The sequence below is a fragment of the Sciurus carolinensis genome, chromosome 1, assembly GCF_902686445.1.
Source record: "Sciurus carolinensis chromosome 1, mSciCar1.2, whole genome shotgun sequence".
NCBI classification, from domain to species: Eukaryota; Metazoa; Chordata; class Mammalia; order Rodentia; family Sciuridae; genus Sciurus; species Sciurus carolinensis.
Window position 1 is genome coordinate 165,675,434 of NC_062213.1, and position 23,499 is coordinate 165,698,932.

At 49.9% G+C, this 23,499-nt stretch overlaps 1 protein-coding gene across 1 annotated transcript; it reads right to left on the minus strand.

The window, feature by feature from the left end:
- Positions 1-31: 31 nt before the first annotated feature.
- On the minus strand, positions 32-22,070 carry Lexm (lymphocyte expansion molecule). Its single transcript, XM_047521821.1, has 10 exons — positions 21,709-22,070; positions 20,753-20,840; positions 20,231-20,395; positions 19,927-20,049; positions 16,914-17,051; positions 16,632-16,775; positions 14,577-14,738; positions 13,490-13,615; positions 11,576-11,709; positions 32-104 (listed from the first exon to the last, which is right to left on the minus strand). Exons 1-10 carry the CDS (start codon positions 22,068-22,070, stop codon positions 32-34), a joined length of 1,515 nt encoding a protein of 504 aa, XP_047377777.1.
- Between the last annotated feature and the right edge of the window lie 1,429 nt (positions 22,071-23,499).

The window sequence follows — 23,499 nt, forward strand, 5'->3', positions numbered from 1 at the left end:
AGTCACCATAGGCTGTTCTTCCCACGCGGCTTTAAGGAGTAGGATCTGAGTTATAATCCACAGTTGGAGGGCACCTTCCCTTTGTAAAAGGTGTGATCCTTTCCCTTTAAAAAGACAGAGAAAGACACAATGGCAGTGATCCCTTGGAAGGGAATGGGCCCCCCATCCCTAGGGGGCACAGGTCCCTGTCAGTTGTTCTTCACCGGGATCCTACATTGGAAGAGGGGTCAAAGTTGATAATCTCCAGACTTTTACCAGTAAAAGGACCTGATCCTCAGGAGGCCCCTCCACTTTGCACCTATTGGGCTCGTGGGAGCACGCAGGTCAGTTTGTAAGAACTTCCAGTTTAAACAACCAAAAAAAAAAAAAAAAGAATTTCAAATAAAAAACCCATAGCACCTGAAAGGACATCTAGGCCAACCCTGAGAGGGAGACCAAGGGCCAGAGAGGAGCGGGAACTTGCCCGAGGTCGCCTGCAGACCAGCATTTAGACCAGAATCCAGAATCCAGAGCTCCTGACCTGTCCTGCATTCCTTTTACTGCTCAGATGCTGTCCTGGGAGTGAACCTCTGAGGACTCTGGTCCCTGTCCCGTGAGCCCATGGGAAGGTGGCATTCCCACAGGACCCCTGGCTGTGTGTGAAACGGCATCCGCCAGTGATCATTATATACCTGGCGTCCCTATTATCTGTCTTCCCCATCATGACGCCGATGGGGAATTCTTCCCCTCTTCCTGGATCATCCCCTGGTGCTTAGTAGGTACTCCATAAATATTTCCCAAAAGAAGGAAGTGGGAGGGAGGGAGGGAGGGAGGGCTCACCAGGGCAAAGGGGCCTTTCCTGCATCCAGCGGGTCTCCATGTCTTCTGTCTCTGTTGCTCCCTGCCGTCCCCGCTTCCCCTGACCTGGCCCAGAGCCTCCTCTCTCCTTCTCTCTATTCCTCCCCACACCATTCTCCCACCCAATAATGCCACAGAGGAAGCTTATTAAAGCATAGTATTACTTCCCTTTAAAATCCTCTGAATGAAAGAAAATATTTGCAAAACACATATCTGAAAAAGGACTTGTGTCCTGCATCTATAAAGAACTCTCAAAGCTCAATATAAAAAGCAAGTAACCCGTCTTTTTTTTAATGTGCAAAAGATTTGAAAACACTTCAACAAAGAAGAGATGAGGAAGCACATGAAAAGATGTTCAACATCTTGTCCTTGGAGAAATGCAAATTTAAACCATAATGAAACACATTATTAGAATGACTAAAATTAGAAGAAAAAAAACACTATCAATATCAAGTGCTGACAAGCTGCAGAGCAAATAGAACCTTCAGACATTGCTGGTATAAACACAAGACAGTACAGCCATTTCAAAATAGTTTGGCAGTTCTCACAAAGCTAGACATAGACTTACCAAATGACCTAGAACTCCTACTACTCCTAGACCAAAGAGAAACAAAACCATTTCTACACAAGGACCTATGCAGAGCTATTTATTATCATATCGACTTTATTAAAAATTGCCCAAGTTGGAAACACTGCACATGCCCCTCCACTTGAGAGTGTAAAAATAAACCATGGCACATCCATTCATTGGACTCCAACTCAGCAGGGAAAATACAAGCTACTGACACACACGACCCGGGTGCATCTCAAGAGCATGATGTAAAGTGAAAGGAAAAGACACAAATGTCTACATATGGATGATTCCACTTATATGACACTCTGAAAAGGGCAAACTCTCTGGATGTGAATCATGCCAGTCGTTGGCAGGGGCTGGGGTAGGAGTAGGTTGACCACAGGCAGCGCAAGGGAATTTTCTTCCTTGTGGTGATGACATGACTCTATGCATTTGTCAAAATTCGTAGAATTATACACCTAAACAGGATGAATTGGATTGTATGTAAGTTACACAACTATAAATTTGACCTTTAAAAAAAAAATTCCATGGGGGGCTGGGACTGTAGCTCAGAGGCAGAGTGCTTGCCTAGCATGTGTGAGGCTCTGGGTTCGATCCTTAGCACCACATAAAATAAATAAATAAATAAAAATAGATAAAACAAAGGCATCCTGTCCATTTACAACAACGACCAAAAAAAAATTTTTTTTTTTTAATCCCATGGCTTCCCACATGCAGGATGAAGCCCCTGCAGCTTACTGTCACGTTCAGGCTCAGACCTAAACAACCTCTCCTGCCTCTGTCTCCACTATAGCCCTTCCCACACCCCGCACGGCATTCACAGTGAACCAGGGAGCATTTCCCAACACGTCCTGAGCTCTGGGCTTCCTTTCCTTTTCTCATGCTCCTCTCCGTGTCCTACATTTTTTCCTTTTCCCTGGAAGAAGCGAACCGTTTTGGAAAGAAAGCTTAGATCCAGCTAGACCAGGGACCCAACCTGCTCTGCTACTGTACCAGACAGAGATCAGAAATGGCACAGACCTGCACACCTTCTTGCACCAGTGTCCTTGGCAATGTGACTTTGCAGCTGCTCCCACCAAGAGATAGAATCTACTTCCCTTTCCCTGGAATCGGTCTGGCCTTGTAACTTGCTTCGGCCAACAGACTGTGGCAGAAGGAATGGTGTGGCATTCTGAACCTAGGCTGCTTCCTGCTCGCTTCTACCAAACCTGGCTTCCTCCCAGAGAACAAGCCTGGGCTGCCAGAGGATGGGAGTCCATGTGGAAGTCTAGTTGTTCCATCCAAGACCATCTCAGACCAGCCCACCCCCAGCTGACTCGTAGGTCCATGAACAATAACAAATAGCTATTGTTCTGAGCCACCGAGCTTGGGGCTGGTTGATGATGCAGCAATGGCCCATTGATACAGTTAGCAACTCACTGTAAACCTGGGAAAGTCAGTCTCCTCATCTGTGGAACAGAAGTAATATCACATACCTCGTGGGGCTTTGTGAGGCCCACCAGAGACGATGTACATATTGCTGAGTTCCGCGACTGGCACATAGTCAGTCTTTGATCAGTGGTTATGATTGCTTTTCCAAGTCCAGCTTTTGCCCAGTTTTTGAGGGCCAGCTCACATGCTGCTTCTTCCAAGTCACCCTCCCTGGATCTCCAGTCTGTCCCCACTCTGAACTTTCTCTATTCCTCTCCAGTACATTCTGTTCTCAACTCAGTCCTTCAGAAACATGGCCATGGCCTGGAACAGGTGTCCAGTCCAGAGGTAGACGCCAATCAGAGAAAGATGAAGTGATTTGTGGGGTCCTGGGACAGAAAGTTTGTTTTCCTGGCTCCTGGGCAGTGGCTGCTTCTACCATACACACATCGGCTTTCAAGTGCAAACCCAGCATGCCGCCCTGTATGTGGCTGGCTCTCAACAAATGTATCTCAAATCGAAACAGCTGACCCGAGAGTGGTACGTGCTTTCCTTAAGAGACAGTGAAAATGTATAGGAGTTTGAGATTGTCCCAAAGGCTTAAAGCTACGACAGGCAACCAGAGGGCAGCACCGGAAACACCTAGCTCCTGCTGTTGGGTAGCAGAGTTTGGCTAACTAGGAAGAAGTGACCCTCCCCGTCCCTGCTGAGGGAAGGAGCAGGATGACAAGGGTCACTTCTCAGCAGTCGGTGGCCTGAGGACAGACTTCATTATTCCCATTCTACAGCCAGAAAACAGAGAGTCTTGCTTAGTAGCCCAGGGTTATTATGCAGCTAGGAGATGGCAAAGCCAGGATGGAATCTGCATTTTGAACCTGAAGCCCACTAATGTGCCAGAGCCTCTAACAGGCCAGACTGGGTCAGGAAGGCCAGGCTGACCTGCCTGAGGCCATGAGTGGACCACACTGGATGGATAGAGTCCAGGTTGCCTGCTTGGTCCTGGATATGAATGCTGAGGTCCACTGACAATGTGTGCCTTGGGAAAGTCGGGTGACCTGTCAATGCTACATGGCTTGAAAGCAACAGAACCCCAGTCACCTCCCGAAATCCACTTTTAAGGCTGCATCATAACATGAGGGTTCCCTACCTGTAATTCAGACTTGATGAGGCAAAAGGCAAGTTCCACCCTGTCATGGTTTGGATCTTAAGTGTCCCCCAAAGGCCATGTGCCAAATGCTTGGTCACCAGTCTGTGGTGCTCTTGAGAGGGGTGGAACCTTATGAGGTGGAGCCAAGTGGGAGGACCTTAGGTCATTGGGTGGGCCCTTAAGGGGATATTAAGACACTGCTTGCTCACCCTTGCTCTCCCTCTCCTTCTTGGCCACCATGAGGTGAGCAGCTCTGCTCTGCCACATGCTCCCCATCATAATGTATCCCCTCACCACAGGCCCAAAAGCCAGAGTCAACTGATCATAGACTGAAACCATGATCCAACATAAGCCTTTCCTCCTTTTAAGTTGATTTTCTCAGGTTTTTTTGTCAGAGCAACAGGAAACTGACTAATATACCCAAATGTTATATCTCCGAAGTGGCCCTGTCCCAAGATTCCTTCTGTGTCAACTGCAGTTTAATTTGCAGGTATGTGTTGGCCAAGTCCAGACTCCTACATAAGAACTCTGCTGATCCCACCCAACTAAACCATCTTGCTTCATTCTTCTGCATCTCTTCCCATGCCTACCCACAGCTGATCAGCCATCCCTCGACAGGCCAAGCTGGTTCACCCCTCCTTGCCCACATGGGCAGCCTGGAATATCCTCCATCTCCCTTCACCACCTTTCCAGGCAGAGCTGGGCATTTGTCTTTCGGTACTCCACACTCCCATCATGTACTGGATGCCAAATCTGTCACTCCCCTTTGCCCCACTTGCCTGTGACCTTTTGAGGACAGGACCCCTGCCTCTAGCAGTGTTCACTAAATTTAACTGAATTATCAACCTGTCTTCCCCTGCCCACATCCAAGGCCACCATTCCTCCTGGTGCTGAGTGACCACCCCTCAACCCGTGCAAGGGGTGCCTTCCACCACTTCACAGTGCGACCTCCCACTTCCCTGCCCATCAGTCCAGAATATGCTCAAATCTCTACCTCCACCCATCTCACCAGCAATACAGAAAGGAAAGGAAAGAAGAAGAGAGAACTAGAGGGAGGGAGGAAATATGGCCTTCTCTGCACTCCACCCTCCCTTGGAGCTAAAGCCCTATCTTCTAGTTGTCTCTATGGCAACCACCTGCTTCTGCGCTGCTTAGTAAATGTGCAGTGGGAGTTGAGGGGAGGAGGACTCCTCGTGTTGAGCTTCCTAAAAGTCCCCCTTTCCTACCCAAACGTTCAAATTTCTCACCAAAACAGCATGCACAAATGTCCAGGAGGTAAAAGGAAAGTGACCAGGTGAGGGGAGGTGGGACGAGGACAGGAAGATGCGTCAGGATGAAGGTCAGCTCTGCCTCAGCCTCCCTGGGTTCAAAGAACCTTCCCTCCTGGTCCCATCTTCCAGAAAGCTTAGGGGAAGAAGGGGTCCTGGATATGAATGCTGAGGTCCACCGACAAGGAGGGGGTAGGTATTGTGGCCACAGGGAGACAAGCACTGTGTCCCACCTGTCCTCATCCCTCCTCTTGTGCTTTTCCTATAACCACGGGGAGGGGAGGAGTGCCTTTCCCCATGAAGCTGGGAGCCACTCTGGGGCAGAGCTACTGTCTTCTCTACCGCGTCCCAGGGCCCAGCATTGTGCCTGACCTAAGGAATGCTCAATCAAGTCTGAGGAATGTGTGCACAAATGCCATGTACTGACAGTGACTCTGGCAGTGATGGTCTCTCTCCTAACTTCAATTGTCTCAACTAAGAAACACTGAAATTAGTACCTACCCTTTAAAGTTACTACATAGAATACATACATACAAAACCACTACATGGTTAGGGATGTGGCTCAGTGGTTGAATGCTTGCCTAGCATGTGCAAGGCCTTGGGTTCAATCCCAGGTACTGCAAAAGTAAATAGATAAAGTTTTTTAAAAAATCACTATATATATTGTAAATAAGTCCAAGAATATCAGAATATATTATTATTACAGAGAATGGACATTGAATTCAATTTCAGACTTTGGGATAAAGAATATGGATTTTAGGTTGAAATGCTAAAAAGGCAGTCTGCATGTATTTAGGAATTGTACTGATGTCTTCCATTTGTTTTGAAAAATAAAAAATCTTTAATAAATGAATAGAGGGCTGGGGATTTAGTTCAGTGGTAAAGCACCTGCCTAGCAGGCTCGAGGCCATGGGTTCAATCACCAGTGTTGCAAATAAACAAAAAAAGATGGGTAGAGGGAACGATACAAAGATATGTCATAAAGCAAGAAGAGTAAAATGTGCCGGGCCCAGTGGCACATGCCTGTAATCCCAGTAGCTCTGGAGGCTGAGGCAGGAGGATCAAAAGTTCAAAGCCAGCCTCAGCAACTTAGCAAGGCCCCCTAAGCAGCTAAACAAGACCCTGTCTCTAAATAAAATATTAAAAACAGGGCTGGGGATGTAGCTTAGTACTTAAGTACCCCTAGGTTCAATCCCTGATACAAAAAAAAAAAAAAAAAAAAAATTTTTTTAAAGGAAAAACAACCTTCTGTCAAATAAAAATGAAAGTGTCTTACGTGCTCCTTTCAGGGTTATCCAGACCCTAGCCCATTTCATTAACGAATGCACTGACACATCATTTAACAAATATTCATCGAGTTCCTTCTATGCATGCTAGCAAGAAACTGGAGCTGGAGAAAAGAGAAGTTCTGTTTAGTATGGAGCCAAAGGCATGTGAAGAAGTCATTTCAGAATCATGGGAAAGTCCTCCAACCTGGGATGTATAAAGCAATCTTAGAATAGAGACACTGCCTGGGAAATTGGGGGAAGCTTCATATTTAAGCATAGGTGTGGTGGATGAACAAGAGTTTTTCAAATAGCCTCTAGAGGAAGGATATTTCAAGTACAGATCATAGTGTGCCCAATGGCCCAATGGGCTGGAAGAGCCAGGGAGCCGTACAGAGCATGGTCAGGCTGGAGTGGGCTCTCAGGTCCATATGGTCAGAGAGTAGGCAAGCTAGTGTTAAGAGGACCTGACTGGAAGATCCAGAAGATCCACAAAGGTGACCAGATGGAACACTTGGTCTACTGGAGAATTCAGGAAAAATAATAACTCTTAGAAATTAAGAATATAGAATTGAAAATCTCAACGAGTAAATAAGAGAATATTTCCACCCACCTACAAACAATCACCAGCTCAGACGTGCCTAAGAATGAAGCACTGAGCATGCTTTGCAAATGAATCAGTCCTTGAAACAGTGACTATGAGAATCCTTCACACTGTGCCACTACCTACCTTACGTACCTCCTGGCTCAGTCCTAACTCAGGAGCCCAACTGGGGTCAGGGATGGTTGGAAATGTGGAACTTGAGCCCCAGGGAGAAACATTCATCAGCCTGACAATCTGACACCCACGGGACCTGTTGATTGGCTCCTGCTCAGTAGCATTCACAAGCCTTAATTTGGCTTTACCATGTTCCTGTAGGGCACAATTTATTCCCCTTTCACAGATGGGAGACAAGGGACTGGAAAACAAAGGATGCCTCCTGGCAGGAGATGGGTCTATGGGGAGAACCCTTAATTTCTGTGGTCTCTCTCAAGAACTCTCGTTCCCCTCTTGCTATATGCATTTTTCTTGATTTTAAAGATAATAAATATTTATTCTGAAAAAAAAAATCAAACAATTCAGAAATAAACAAGGTAGAATGTGAAAGAACAAGGTAACCCTCCACTCCAGAGAAAATCATGGCCCACAGTTTGGTATTTATCTTCCATGTTATGATTTCTCTGCATATTAACGCATTTTTAAATAGGATCTTTATTTTTAAAAATATTCCTAGGTATTTACTCTTTCAGATGATGTTCATAATCAATTTAGCCAGCTCCCCTCTGCCAAGATTTTCAGGATTTGCTTTTAAATGACATCGAATGTGTACATCAATGGAAATAATAAATATTTTCTCAGTATCAAGTCTTTCCTTCCATGAACATGGTATTCTCTTTAGTTATCCAGGTTTCTTTAACATCTTTAGTAAAGGTTTGTATTTTTCTTCATTTGTACCTTAAATAGACCTTTTTGTGTTTATTCCAATGCATTTTATCATGTGTTTTGCTAATGAAAATGGGACTCTCTTTTTCTCTCAATTCAGTTTTCTACACACTGTGCCTGTGGCATAAAAGGAAATTATTCATTCATATACTTCACTGCACTTCCCTTCTAAGCTTTACAGCTTTAAAATTAACTGTCTTGTAATTTTTTTTGTAAACACATATATCATTACAAACTGTGATGATTTTGCTCTTCCTTCCCAATCTTTACATTCTCATTTATTTTTATTGTCTTATTATTTGCTAGAACCTCCAAAAAAATGCTGAATAATAATAGTGATAAGTATAAGTAATAGTTATAAGACCCATGTCTTATTCTTGACTTCAGGAAGAAGTGCTTAGTTATAGTCAATGGGTTCCTCCTTCTCTTTCAGAGTCTCCCCATCATTGCTCAGGATTTAAATTCTCCCCTATTTCTCCCTCTGTCTATTAAAAAATCTCTACCTTTTCCTTGGGTCTTTGACAACCAGAATGAGTTAAACCACTATAATTTATTTCCCTGAATGATGTGCATTTCAAGCCTCGGTGAAGAACTTACCCCTTAGATAAATACATAAAACATGAAATTCTGCCAAAGCCTCAGCTGCTAAGGGGAGAGGAAGTTGCAACATACCCGCAAACAGAATCCACAGGGCGGAGCACATTCTGATGCATCATCTCATCTAATCCTCATTACAGATTCTGCAGAGTAGCTATGACCCTCTTTTTTCAGATAAAGAAAGTCTGTCTGCAAGATCACAGAGCTAAGTGGCAGTCATGGAATGCTAAGTCAAGTTGTAGAGGAAAACCTGTAACTCAGACGCCTGAGTGTCGAATGTGAGAACAGTGGTGATGGAGAGTTCTGGTGGAGAATTTTAGCCTCAAGGGGGAAGCAGATCTCCAGAGGAGAAGGTAGAGGGCCCAGTGGGACACAGCATCTTTCCCTTCCTTAGAGCCCTTTGCTGAGCAAATGTTATGTCACTTAGTGTTTTGCTGAAATGGTGGTCAGGAAGGGGTGGCCTGTGGACACTTGCACATGGCCTGTTCCTAGCACCCCCAAATCTTCACATGGGGGCACTGGTGTGTGGGAAGGACAGACACTGCCCTGGAAAGGAAGAACAGGATTCCAGTCCCTGCTCTCTGTCACCAATGTGACTGGGCAAGTTGCTCCCCTTCTTCCCTTCTCTGGTGTTGGTTCACATCCATAAAATCAAACTAAGCACCTTGGCTAGGAAGGGGGAAGAGCCTTTTGCACACTAACAGTGTTCCTTGTGGATTACCAGCGAACAAGGCAGATAGATGTAGGCATTAATCTCTATTCCCTCCCGCAGTCCACTAAAAGATGTACAAAGGGATTTAAATAAAATAGATGACAAAGAAAGACAGAGAGGACAAGAACATTAACATGCTTTGGGGAAAACAGAAAGAGGATCGGCGGAGCTGAGCAGGCCTCAGGGAAGGCAGCAAGAGACTGGTACTCCTGCTACAAAACCCCAGGAAGGCCCAGGGACTGGAGGCACCAGTGTCTCAAAACAGCACCACATCAACAGGAAAGCAAACAAGCTAGACACGACCCCCACCAACCCCTCACGCCCTCCACAGGACTGCAGGGTTAACGTGTGGAGAGGAGCCAGGAGACCTAGTGGAACTAGGCAGAGGGGTGCCACAGCAGGTGTAGCGGGGTGAGGGGAAGTGCACAGACTGCAGGAGGCCACCCAACCCTCCCCAGGTGCCAGCAACCACACCTACCCCCACCAGGAGTGGAGGAGTCTTTTCTAGTGAAACCAGATAGTCCCAAAGAAAAGTCCTAAAAACATTACAGTGAATGACCAGATCCCCAGCCAGTCCCTCCAGGTGAAGCCACCAACAGATAGCCCCAGTCAGGTCCTGGTATTGCTAGGGTGCTGTGCTCTTACACCCCGAACAGATAAAGGAAAAGGGAAATTGGAGGAACAGGAGCCGATGCAGAGAGCAGGACAGACTGCAAACGTGACACAGAACTGGGTGCTATGAAAGATAAAAGAGCAACCCACAAGAGCAAAAGAGCTCCTGCAAAGTGAAAAATAGAAAGGCCAAAATTTTAAAAGGTAAGAGTAGGGTTGGAAAACAAGGACATTTGACCAGAAAGAAGTAGAACAGAAAAGGCAGAGATGGAAAGTAAGAAGCTGGGCGCGGTGGCACATACCTGTAATCTCAGCGGCTGGGGAGGCTGGGGCAGGAGGATTGCAAATTCGAAGCAGGCCTCAGCAACTTAGCAAGAGCCTGTCTCAAATAAAAAGGGCTGGGAATGTGGCTTGGTGGTTAAGTGCCTCTGGGTTCAATCCCTGGTGCAAAGAAGGAGAAGAAGAAAACTACAGCACCAAACCAAGACACCCAACAGCATTCACCTAAAAAAGAGAAGACGGAAAACATAACAGAGGAAATGATCGAAGGCAAAACTCAGAACAAAATTTCCCCAGAAGGGAAGGTGTTGAGTGTCCAGATGGGTGAGCAGACCACATTGAGACACATCACCATAGAATTCCAGGACTTGGGGAGCAGAGTTCTCGAAACTTCCCAGAGAGCAAAAATGCAAGTCACATAAAGCACAGAAAACCAGAATGGCATCAGAGTTCTCCAAAACCATGCCAAAACCAGGAATCAGGAGCAAAGCCTTCAAAGTTCCAAGGGAAAATGATTCCTGGTTTAGGATTTTATTTTCAGCCAAATTATAGATCAGCTATTGGGAGTGGGAAAAATGAAAAACATTTTCAGGCATGCACTGTCAAATTCTACCTTTCATTGCTCTTTCTCAGGAACCCTCCAAAATAAGAGAGTAAATCAAGAAAGAGGAAGGCACAGGACTTCTCTGATAAAAATAAAAGATTTTTTGAAATTACATTCAAAAGCTGTTTCCTTTTTTCCCTGAGCAATCTGGTCCCCAGGATCTGATCCTCATGCCTCATAATTTCTAGAAAACAAAATGCTGAATTCTAAAGTGCATGGTTTATTCACATTTGAACATTTGTGAAATTGGATTATATGCAACGGACGACCTCTTAGGTCAACACAATATGATAGCATTTAATATTTACAAGCTCCTTTATATTCCCCATGGCATTTCATGTACCTTTTCTTTCTTAGGCTTCACAACAACTTCCTGAAATGAGTTTAACCAACCCTTTGTGAGCCCCAGGCAAGTGAGACTCCATGTGGTGAAGCCATCCAGGACTGCGTGGGTCGCGGGTAGAGGATTTAGTGTTGAGTGGGTACTTTTTCCTTACCAAAAGTTTTAGATCATCATCTCATTTGAGGCTCCTCAGCCACCTGCTCATTTGACAGTTGAAGGAAATGAGGCTCAAAGTAGTTAAGCAACATGCCCCAACTCACACAGCCAGTAGGTGGGGGGCCAGGATCTGAAAATGAACGTCTCCCCGCTGCCTCTGCTCTTTGGCTGGCTTTAGGGAGAAGCTGTCATGCTCCCATGGGAACCAAGCATGGGGAACCCCCAACCCATCCAGGGTCAGCCCTCCCCTGCCCGTGACCCCTCTCCTGCAGCTCCAGCTGCACTCACTGCATGAGTCTGTCCCGGGTCAGATCTGAGAGGTAACGCTTGGATTCACCCATGTACAGGGACCGGTATCGCTGCCGGGTGTCCTTGGTCTCTAACAGCGTGGTGTTGAGGTAGCGGCCCACCCCGACCGGGTTCTGTGCAGGCAGAAAACAGCAGGACATTAGCGAGCTTGCCTCAGACACTTGATCTAGTGCTCCCCTCCAGAGACCCTGCCTACCCCAGCTGTATGAGTTGGCTCTGTCCCCCAGAAAAGAAATGCTGAAGTCCTAACCCTAATACCTTGGAATGTGACCTTTACGGGGACAGTGTGGTTTCAGATATAATGAGTTAAGATCACTGGCATAGGGTGGGACCAAGTGGTCCAAGTGGTCAGCCACACACACAGGCAGAGATCAGAGAGATGCATTTACAAGGTGAGGAACGCCAAAGATCCCAAGGATCACTGCTGCCAGGAGCTACAAAGAGGCAAAGAAGGAACCTCCCTACAGGTTTCAGAGGGAGCGTGGCCCTACTGACACTTGATTTCAGTCATCTAGCCTCCGTGGCTGTTCCTTTCTGAGGGTTCATTTCTGTTTTTGAAGCTTGTCTGTGGTCCTCTGTCATGCAGTCCTGTGAAGCGCATCCACCGTCCCACCCAGATATCCACCTACAGAGAGGTCCAGGGAGGAGATGAAACTTGCCAGGGTGGCAACAGCAAGGCAGAATAAAGGCAGGACAGGAATGCAGCCAACTGCAGAGAAGCAGTGCTGGAGGGAGACGTGTGGACCCAGTGTCTAGGCCAGCGTCCAGCAGATTGCCTCCCACAGGACCACAGAAGAGGACGGTCTCCGGAGGATGGGCTTCCTGCTGGGGGCCCTGCAGACAGCCTTCCTGTCCTGTCACTGAAACCCATTGATGTCAGCCCTTCCTACCTTGTATGATGGCCCTGAGGTGGTAGTGTGGGCATTTTACTTGAGGTCCCCAAAATCTCAGGCAGGGGTGTAAAGGATGGGGGGGGGGGGTTGTGAGACCATGAGAAGGCTGGTAAGTTATAAGCAAGAGCCCAGGGAGACCAGGAAAGACCTAAAAACAGTCATTCGAAGTCAAGCAAACTCCCCTGTGCTACTCGAGAAGGGGACAGAGATGCACAGGAGAGCCTGGGTGCCCGGAACACGCTCTTGAATGCTCTGGGGGTTGGCCACAAAGTGAAGCCATTCTCTGACAACTCATGGAGTTGTTCACTTACAATTCCTGGGTCTTTCTGTGCAATCATTAGTCTCCAATAAAAGGTGCACTTAAAAACTGAAAGGAGGGAGTAAGGATCAGAATGAGGTCAGGCCCACGGCCATTTGTGTCCATGAAGGAGGCATGCACAAAACCCAAGAACCAGCCTTTTTTACAAGAACATGGAAAACTTGAAGGTTACATCACACACATGGGGATGGCTGACTCTAGGGACAGGGAAGAGAACAGGATGGAGAAGAGGGACTTGCTGACCCAGGGATGAAAAATGGGCCAATTCCACCAGCTGCCCCCAAGGCCACAAGACAAATACAAAGAGAAAATGGAGGAAGCATTTTTCTAGGAAACTAAGAGAATGTCCACCGTGTGGGCTGGTGTGGTGTGAGATCTGTTAGCTGGCTGCTTCTCAAAGTGTGGTCCCTAGAACTGCTTCATCACCATCATCTGAAAACTTGTTAGAAATGCCAATGCGTGGGCCCTACTAGGCCTGCTGCATCAGCCACCTGCAGCCTAACAAGCCTGCTCAAGCGAAGTGGCCTTGGAGAAGGAAGACAGTGGGAGGGAGGGAGAGAGAGGTGGCCTCCAGTTCCATCCGAGTATCAGTGCTCAGGGGCAAGCAGGATTCCAGGCTGCCTATAAAGGCAGGGGATTTCCCTGCCTGTCCCATATATCCCCCACCCCAGACCCACTCACCCAGCTTCCCAAAACCATCTGGTTGGCCTTTGGGCCTGAACGCTTAGAGGCCAGGAGGAATGGCGGCCGGTTGACGTGTATGATCTCTGTCTCTTGAGGAAGCCATGAACCAGGGCCAGATGTATCCTGGGGGAAGGAATGAGGGCCAGGCGCTGAAGAGGTCCTGGCATTACTCAGCCATGGCAGGTGGGGGTTCCTGGCAGCAGCCTTACCTGCTCAGCAATGCTGGGCCTTGAGTCAAGGACAGGGGGCACCAGTCCTTGGGACCCTATAGTGCCCTCATGACCCACGCATCCCACGCTCACCACCCCCAGCCTGACATCTCTTCTCAGGTTCCTGAGGGACCTCATGGTTGGGCAGGGTCCAGAGAGATACTCCAGACAGCAGCCTGGGGACAGACAGGACACAGGCCCTGGAGCTGGGTGCCAATCCAGTTCATTCCCACCTCTGCTGGGGGAACCTGGCAAATCCCTTCCCAGTTCTGTCTGGTTCTTGGTTTCCTTTTGTGAAATGCAAAATGATAACCCCTGGGGGTGCGATGGAAAGTGGCCAGCAGGTCTTCAGAAGCTTCCTGTGCCATTTATCCTCTGCCCAGTTCACTCCTACCCATGTCCTTCAGGGCAGATCCTGCCTCGGGGGCCTGAAGAAAGCCCGGGGCCTACTCAGAACACTGACTGCTCCCCCATCCCACCCCAGGGAGCACCGTCTTGAACCAAGCAAGCCTGCCACTCCCTGGATGGAGCAGGTGGGCAGACCTCTGAAGGCGAACCCCAACACTGTCCAGTCTCCCCTTGCCCTCTCTCCAGCTCTGGAGAGCCAGAGGGGGCTGGGTTGAGATCAACACTGGCTGAGCACCTCCAGGGAACCAGGCACTGCTGGCTTTAAGCTCCTAGAAAAATCTAATGCTCACAGCCGCCCAACTATGCTCAGAGGGCAGGTGTGCAAAGTGAGACCAGGAGTGGAAATGGGTGGGTCTGAACCCTAAAAATGAGCTTCTGCCCCCAAAACAGCCACCACGCCCCACCTCCCCAGCCATAAGGGAGTTGCCTTTGGACAGGGAAGGCAGGGACCACAAGGGTACACTGACTAGTTTTCGGGGGCACTGGCTAAGAGTGGACCAGTAAATCCTCTCTGTAGGGTTTTTCGGGTCGCGGGGAACTTCTGAAAAAACCCCACGCTTCTTATTGTGACGTGAGTTAAGTTCATCCACGAAGCTCTTGAAATTCGTCAGTTCCCTGGGCTTTTTTTTCTGACAGAGAGAGAGAGAGAGAGAGAGAGAGAAGTTATTGCAGAAAAGTCAAGAACTCACTGTCTTCTTGACCCCACCAGCAATCCAAGAAAAGCAAGGTGTTGTTCACTACCCACACCACCGGCCCCGGCTGTGCAAGGGCCAGGACAGCCCAAGGCCCATCATGGCCTTGAAATATATGCTCCCAACTCCAGGTTGGGTGGGGTGGGGTCAGTCTCTTGCACCCTCCACCTCTGGGTTATATCCTGCAACCCAGTTTGCCTTTATCCTTTTTTTTTTTTTTTTTTGGTACCAGGGATTGAACCCAGGGACACTTAGCCACTGAGCCACAACCCGGGTCCACCCCTCCTTTTTTTTTTTTCCTGGGAGTGGGTACTGGGGATTGAACTCAGGGGCACTTGGCCACTGAGCCATATCCCCAGCCTTATTTTGTATTTTATTTAGAAACAGGGTCTCACTGAGTTGCTTAGTGCCTCACTTTTGCTGAAGCTGGCTTTGAACTCTTGATCCTCCTGCCTCAGCCTCCCAAGCTGCTGGGATTACAGGCATGCACCGCTGTGCCTGGTGCCTTTATCCATTCTTTTTTAAAAATATATATAATTTTTTTAGTTGTAGATGGACATAATACCATTATTTTATTTATTTCTTGTTATGTGGTGCTAAGGATCAAACCCAGTGCCTCACACATGCTAGGCAAGCACTCTATCACGGAGCTACAACCCCAGCCCCTATCCATTCTTTCTTTCCCTCATTTATTGGACACATACTGAGTTAGGCACTGCTCTAAACAGGAATGATATTTGAAATATTGAGAAACCAGTGTAACTGGCAGAGAGCAGAGGATTTCTAGAGCAATGAAATTATTCTGTAGGATACTAAAATAGTGGATACGGTCACGTTTTTCAGAACCCACAGAATGAACACCACCAGGAGTGAGCCATCTTGTAAACTTCAGGCTTGGGTGACAATGATGTTTCACTGTAGGTCCATTCATCATAACAAATGGACCACTCTGGCACAGGATCTTAACGGGTGGGAGGCTGTGTGTGGTGGGGGAGGGAGAGGGGCCATGGAAACTCTGTACTTGCCACTCAATTTTGCTGTGAACCTAAAATTGCTCTAAAAAGTAAAGTCTATGAATACAGAATGAATTAGCACAGGCAGTGTGGCCTGGCACCTGCCAGTCAGGGTAGGCACTGGCTGCAGCACCAGCAGAGGGTCTCAGAGGCCCCTGCTGTGCTGGGCAGGATGGTGGTTTCCAGAACTGGTCAGGGAAGATCTAGGGAGTCCCAGGGGAGCAACCAGGTCACAGGGCACAGGCTCTTGACCAAGTGGCCCAGAAGTATTTCCATATTAACCACCAATCTCCTGACACCCTCGTCACCTGCTAACACTCCAAAATTCCTTCCCTAGTCACTGATGAAATTCTACCTCAGTTTCCCCTCCACCCTTCAGCTCTCTGCCTCATTAGCAGAGCACTGGCACTACCCCAGCCAGCTTTGCGGGGTCCGTGTAGCCTGGGAAGTGCTTCTGAAACAGTGGGACACCACACTTAGGTCCTGGAGGCCCCGCAGCTAGTCACCCACACCCCCTGGCATCCTGGGTCATCTGAGCCCCAGTGCAGCTCCTGCTGGTGCAGAGAAGAGAACTGGCCATAGTCTAGTTCTCACGGTCTCGTCTATTAGGAGCCCGATTCCAGTTCTGCTGTGCGGCCAGCCTCAGTTCCCTCATTCAACACAAGAGCCGTGTCCCTCCCTGACTCTGGGGGTGAAGGGAGCTGGGTGTGGGAAGGGCACTGGGCAGCTCCCGGCACATAGAGCAGTGTTCCTAGAATTGGTGAGTGAGGCCGTCACCTGCTGGGGAAGGGACCCCACAAACTACTGAGGTACACACCTGCACAGAGAAATGTCCAAAGGGCAGGGGCTTGCTTCGGTCGCCAGAGAAAATGTCATAGGGGCCGCGGGTGCCAGTGGATCGTGCCAGGAATGTCTCGATGCCAGTTTTGAAGGAGTAGGTGCCAGGTCCCAGACCACTCCCCTAGAGCACAGCAATGTGACCATGTCATGTCTGCCAGGGAGCCATTGGGGTAGGCCCACTCAGGGCCTCAGTTTCCCCATTGGCCCTGGGAACCTCCCTGTGGAACAGTGTGGAAGGGCCTGGCCAGGCTGGGGTTACCTGATGAGCCAAAGGTGGTGACTTATTTGACATCCTGCACATGAGGCCCTCGGAATGGGACCGGTTCCAGGCGTTCTCCTCCAGCCGCGTGTATGGGTTGCCCTTCTCCCCATAATTCCCGGGGCCCGGATAATAGTTCTGTGGGGCACAAGGTGGGGACACACAGGCTACCAGTCCTGCTCTCTGTGTTGGTGCATCTGAGGAAGACACCTAAGATCTCCACCCCACATGGGGAACAGGATTTTCAGGTGCCCGTGTGTTCCCCCCCACCCCCGCCTGCAAGGAACACCCACGAGCCTCCACCACTGCTCACGCCTTCACCTCCAAGTCTGCCTTCTTCACTCAGCCCTGCTCCCCTGTCCAAGGCGGGCCTTACAGTTTGCTTTCTACATGTTTCAGCCCGCGCTGCTCCTTGCCGCAGCCTGAGCATGTGACAGGCCACCAAACCTCTCTGCCCTGGCTTGCTTGTGCTGTCACGCCACCCCAATGTCCTTCCTGCTCTCTTCACCATGGGAAATTCTACTAATCCCGCAAAACCAACTCGGAGATCATCTCTCCTGAGAACCAGCCTTCCTTCCCCTGTCACCCCAGGGAGTCGCCTGCTTCCTGGCCTCAGCAGTTTCGTCCTTGGCACCTGCACCTGCATGAATGGCTTTCTCACTGTGCTGTGAACAGTGCTGGGGCACAGAAGCATCTGGAGTCCTGGTTCAGAGCCGGCAGAGCTGCTTCCTCACTGCATGAGCTCAGGCCTTCTGAGCCTCACAGTGCCTATTGGCATCATGGGGATGGTAATCCCTTCCTCCAGGGTAATAACTACAGTGTTTAAGAAGGTCTGGAAGTCCCCTGGGCAGTGCCTGGCACGTAGTGAGCACCCACACGTAAGCAAGGTGAGGTGACTGACAGTCTTGGGGGGCAGGAGGTGAAGTTAAGAACTGTGGCTGGAATGGCCATCTGGGGCCTGGACTGCCAGGGTCAAAGGGTGGTCTTTGTTGGCAGAGCCTACCTTGGGGGGGGGGGGGGGCGGGCATCCTTAGGTACTTTTGCAGCTGGTCTGCACCTTTCAGCCACGTGGGGTCACTGCTGCTCCGCAGATGGTTCAGCCCTATTCACCTCTGGGTCCTGGAAGCTGGCCCTGGGGAAGCCAGGCTGGGCGGAGAGACCAGGGATCTTTACTGGGAGCTCAGGCCACTGTGGGCATCAGATTTGTTTGTCCCCAGAATGAGACTATACCTTGCCTCCTTCCAAAGCTTGGGGTGCCCTGGTGTGTTCTAAAGAAAATCCCCAAAGATAGGAAGCTGGGCCCCTAAATTGCATGCTAGATGTATCAAAAGCCTTAACATCTCAATCCTGGTGACAAACTGATGAGACCATGTTGAAACCATCCACAGTTCACAGAAGGGGACGCTGAGTCTCAGAGAGGCAAGTCATGTGTCCACATTCCTCCCACATCCGGAAAAGGCTCGAGCCTAGGACCCATGTCCATCCCGAGCCTGTGCTCTTTGCCAGGCACTGGAATGGGGGGTCAGAGCGCACCACAAGTCCCAGGTGGCCCCAACCCAGGAGTTCATGGATGGTGCCAAGCCCAGTGATGAGTTTGCTAGCATGATCTCTTTTTTTCCATAAGATCTTCAAGTTCAGAAGCTTCATATCACGCCACACTGGTGTGAAAGCCAGTGATTTTAACTAGAATGTGATGCTGTCGGAGTTTGTAGGACTCGGTGGGATTGACTAATTTGGAGGAGGAAGTGGAGGAATGAATGGTCACTAATAAAGATATTATATATAGAAATACATATGATTTATATTATATATAAATACATAATATATGTATGTACTTTAACTTGGAAACTGAAGAATGAGATGGGTCCCCAAAGAAGGATATGGGAGAAGGTGGGAAGCTTCCCCCAAGCAGAAGGAGCAAAAGCAGATTCCCCAGTGCTGGAGACACTTCCAGACTTGTTCCCCCAACTTCTCTGCTATCACCTGGCTGAACCCCAACATCAGACTATCCTGCACAGCCAAGGAACAAAATCCAAGAATGGAAGGAACCAAGCCTCTGGGCAGAGTACCATGTTTATATGTTGGACAGCTTGGATTCCAGTTCTGCTCCTATCACCTAGTAGCTCTGTGACCTTGAGCAGTTGATCACTCACCCTCTGTGCTCCAGCTTTCTCATCTGTGAACACAATAATAGTGCCTACTTCCTAGGGCTGTTGTGAGGATTAAATTAACTAGTACATGGCAAGTGCTCTGCCCTGTCAGCTATCATTATTTAGATCAGAAGGCAAAGTCATTTTCAAAGGCCTCCAGGCAGTGGGCTCCCTAGGTGGCATTATAGCTTCTGCACCTAAAGATGCATTCATTTGTTCTCTGTCCTCTGGTCTAATTCACCAGTGTGCCGGCACCTCAGGGCCTTAGCCTTTGCTGTCCCCACTGTCTGGAATGTTCCAAGACAGATATCACAGTCCCTGTTGCTCATGCCCTGCAAGTTTTGCTCAGATGGCACTTCCTCCCAGAGGCCTTTCCTCGCTGCTTTCTATAAACTGCCCTGCTGGCACTCTCTAGCTCTTCCCTATCTCATTTGTCCTCTTAGCCCCAATTAAATATGTATTTCCTTCTTTGGACTGTTGTTTTTATTACTAGGATGTCCACTCCATAAGGGCAGGGACTTTGTTACTACCAGATCCCCAAGGCCTGAGACAGCACTTAGTAGGCACTTAATGGTGATTTCCTGGTTGGCTGACTGGTGACATAAGTGGATGATCTCACTGAGTCCCCAATATATGCTGGGCTCTTTTCTGGGAAGCTAGAAATGAACCAGACCCATTCCTGCTGAAACCGTGACCGCCAGTGGGCTAAAGACGGAGGCACAGGGAGGCAGAGGGAGAACCAGAGTCTGGCCACGCCTGGGAAGGAGACCAGTACGAGGAAGGGCATTTCCAGCACCACCAGGCTGCATGCAGTGCCACAGACAGCATGTGGTGGACAGCCGAGGGGAGCCCAGGACACGTACCCCGATGAGACCTCGGAAGCGGACCTCTCCGGAGCTGAGCAGCCCCCGCTTGCTGCCTGGCTTCTGCTGCGACTGTTGTAAGAAGTCTTTGAGGTCATAGGTGCCAGGCCCCCGCTTTTGTTCCTGCCCCCAAAGAAGAGAACACAAGTGGAAAACTATAAATTAGGAAATGTCTACACAAGAAGGAGCACGAGGGATGGTGTTGCTCCCTCAAGAATGAGCCACGCCTGGCCCTGGGAGGGCACTCAGAGCAGCCACAATGAACAAGGAGACTCCCCACAGGGGTATGGCCCAAGGTCCTCACCTGCAACTTCTTCTCTCTCATCGTGGTCTGGTACCGGAAGTGGGGCATCTGGGTCAGCCGGGTGGCTTCCTGGGCCAGAGCCCAGCCTGTGCCCACCTCCTTCTTCAGTTTTTTCTTGCTGAAGCAGGTCTCCTTGGAGCCATAGGTCCCAGGTCCTATGTGGGACTGAGAGGGAATGTGGTCAGAGTGGGCTAGTCACCTCCCCACAGGCCAACCCCAAGAAAGTCCTCCCCAAGCTGCCCCTGACCTGCAGCTGGGGACCAGGCAATCCCCAGCAAGCAGCTTGGGCCCCCAGAGGTTGGCACTCAAGGTGCACTCATGCCTCTTCTGTCACTGGCCCTCTTCCATTTAGGGAGGTACGTAACTCCTTGAGAGCCTGCAGCTGGACAGTACAGGGGCTGGGAAAGGAAACCAGGTCGCCTATGGCCCCCAAACTGCTCTTTCCCCTACCATCCTGCGTTTATCCAACACATCCAAGCCTGACTCGGTCAGGCTCAGCGCTGGGGGGTGCGACCCACTCACCACTTCCACAGAATGGTGGGTGGAGTATGGGGCCTCTGTGAAGGTGCTGGACTTCTTCTGGTTGGGATAAACAGCAGAGACATCAAATCTAGCAGGGGCAGAGGGGCAGAGGCCCGGTGAGAGCCCAACCCCTGGCAGTCCTGGGGTAGGAGGAGTTGCCTCCTAGGGAAAGAGACTTTGGAACCAGACCATGAAGCATAGCAAGACTGCAGTGGCTTTGACCTTCAGGGATGCTCCACCCTATCCATCCTACCCACCCTCAGCTCCTTCTTCCAGTTTAGTGTTTCTCCAAAGCCCTTAACAACCCCCCAATATCTATCTCTCTCTCTCTCTCTCTCTCTCTCTCTCTCTCTCTCTCACACACACACACACACACACACACACATACATACATGGTTATTACCTACCCCCGCCCCTCTCCTATAAGAATGCAAACTGCTTAGGGATGCTTTGTTCACTGCTGTGGCCACAGATCCTAGGATCAAACAGGGCATATAGTAGATCACATATATACACACGTACAGAGAGAGATGGAAGGAAGGAAGAAATAGAGGACCTCTGGGCTGAAATCCCAACCATGACTTTAAGCCGGTGACCTACTGTAGGCCAGGACATGTGGCCTTCCTACACCTTGCAGAGAAGTTGTTGTGGTAATGTTTTTCAAGAATTTACTAAGGAAGTGGAAAAGGGAGAGGAAAGGAAAGAAAGGAGGAGAGGGGAGGGGAGGGGAGGGGAGGGAGGGGAGGGAGGGGAAGCAAAGCTTAGGATGGTAAGAGCTCGGAAGAAGCTTGGGAAGCGAACAGGCTGGGCAAGAGAAGTCAGATCCTCAGTGGCAGCCTCCCAGGGCTCCAGCCCACCCCGTGGGCCTCTGCTCCAACCTCCCAGGCAGTGTGGCTGCGGACTTGGTGCCGGCTGCCTTGGACATAGGCACGAGCACAAGATGCAGGTGGGCCCACCTGTGGCTCTGCACCCCGAAGGGCGCCCCTTGGAACCACTTGGCCGCATACATGGCGCTGGCGTGGCCACGAGTCCTGCGGGCGCCTGGCTTCCACTGCTGGCCGCGGGCCTCCCCTGCCTGCTGCTGGGCTGGTGGCCGCCGCCGCTGCCACGGCAACCCTGCCTTGTGATCCGCGGAGACCCGCGGCTGCGTCGGTGCCCGCGTGGCGCCCTCGCCTGGAGCCCGCGTCGCCCCCCGGCGATTTCGTTTGGATGGTTTCCACGCTCCCTTGCCAGAGCTGCGTCCTAGGCCCTGCAGATTTAATAGGCACAGCGGGTGTTGAAAGAGGATGGCTGCCCTTTGGTGGGGCTTTCGAGTCATTGTCTGAGGAACCCTTTCTGATTTCTGCATGGTCCTCCGAGAGAGGCGCGAACGTTCGGGAAGTGCCGCCTATAGCTGACCTCTGCTGACGGGGAAACCGAAGCCCGCCAGAGGGCAGGCTTGGGCCAATGCACCCTCTCCTACCCCACTTTGGGGAGGAAAGGAGGAGGAAGGATCCGGGCAGGGAGTGTGGTGTCTGGAGAGCAGGGCTGAGGCTGGACAGATGGGCAAAGGGATGCAGGGGTGCTGGGTGAGGAGAGACCTCCGGACACCCTGACAACCACTGTGGGCAGGCACTGTGCAGTGCCTGGGGGCGCAAAGGTGGTCCTACCCTGAGAGTCTAGTGGGGGAAACAATGACCCACACAGTGTGATCAGGCCAGAGAGAGGAAGGCGTCTGACCCAGCCTGTGGGTGGGTAGGTCAGGAAAGGCTTTTGGAGAAAAATTCCAGACCTAACAACACTGAAGCCTGGTTGACTCACCATGGACAAAAGGAGTTGAGGGTGTGTACCCAAAAGGGCATGGTCAGCCTCTCTCCCTTTCTCTACCTTATCCCCCACCCCTGTCCCACAGTTGTGCCTGAGATTGGCTATCATCTTCTCCATAATCCCCTCTGATCCTCCCAAGGGCCTCAGGTGAAGGCTTGGCAGAGAGCTTCACCCCATTCCATGGTGACAAAAATAAAGCCACCAGAGGTAAGATGTGCCCAGGTCCCTGACAAAACAAACCAGAGGTAGAGCGGTTCTCCTTGCAGGCCCTTCTGACCTCCCAAGCTGGTAAATAAAGGTGGCCCCTCAGCACAGCCCAGAGCTGGACATTTGGGCTCCAGGCCTGCTGGGCATGTGGCCATGACTGGTAGCACTGTTGGGCTGATAGTCAGAGGCAACAGGTCTCAGGAATCACACAAAACTGAGTCACCCAGGCTCAACCTTTGCCCCTCCCCAGCAGTGGGACTTTGGGTAAGTCACTTCCTTCTCTGTATCTCTGCATTCTTATCTGCAAAATGAAGCTGATCTTCTGTCTCTACAGGCTGCTATGAAGAACAAGTGACCTAATTTAGGTAATATTCTGGTACACTGAGGCACTCAATAGGGTCATTCCCAGTTCTTGGAAAGAGATCTCGCAGAAGACTCTGTCTAACCGGCAGAGACTATCTTATCCACTCTTGGCAAAGTTCATGCCACATAGTAAATGTTGAATAAATATTTGAGTGACAAGTGAATGGATAAATGAATGTAGTCCAACTTCCCCATAGCACACAAATCCTCAGCGACTGACGGCTTCCTAGCTGGTGGCATTAGGCAAGGTACCCTCACCAAGTTTCAATTTCCTCACCTGGGACAGGGCTATGGGGCTGGAGCTTCCTGCGGAGCTGTTTTGAGGTGTCCAGGAAGTGTGGATGGGACATGTCAAGCCCTGTGTACTGAGG

Coding starts and splice junctions, on each gene's coding strand:
- Lexm (XM_047521821.1), bottom strand. CDS start 22,070: ATGACTCGAAAGCCCCACCAAAGGGCAGCCATCCTCTTTCAACACCCG. Junction 20,396..20,752: donor CCCACCATTCTGTGGAAGTG/GTGAGTGGGTCG, acceptor ATTCCCTCTCAG/TCCCACATAGGACCTGGGAC. Junction 16,776..16,913: donor CACCACCTTTGGCTCATCAG/GTAACCCCAGCC, acceptor GCTGTGCTCTAG/GGGAGTGGTCTGGGACCTGG.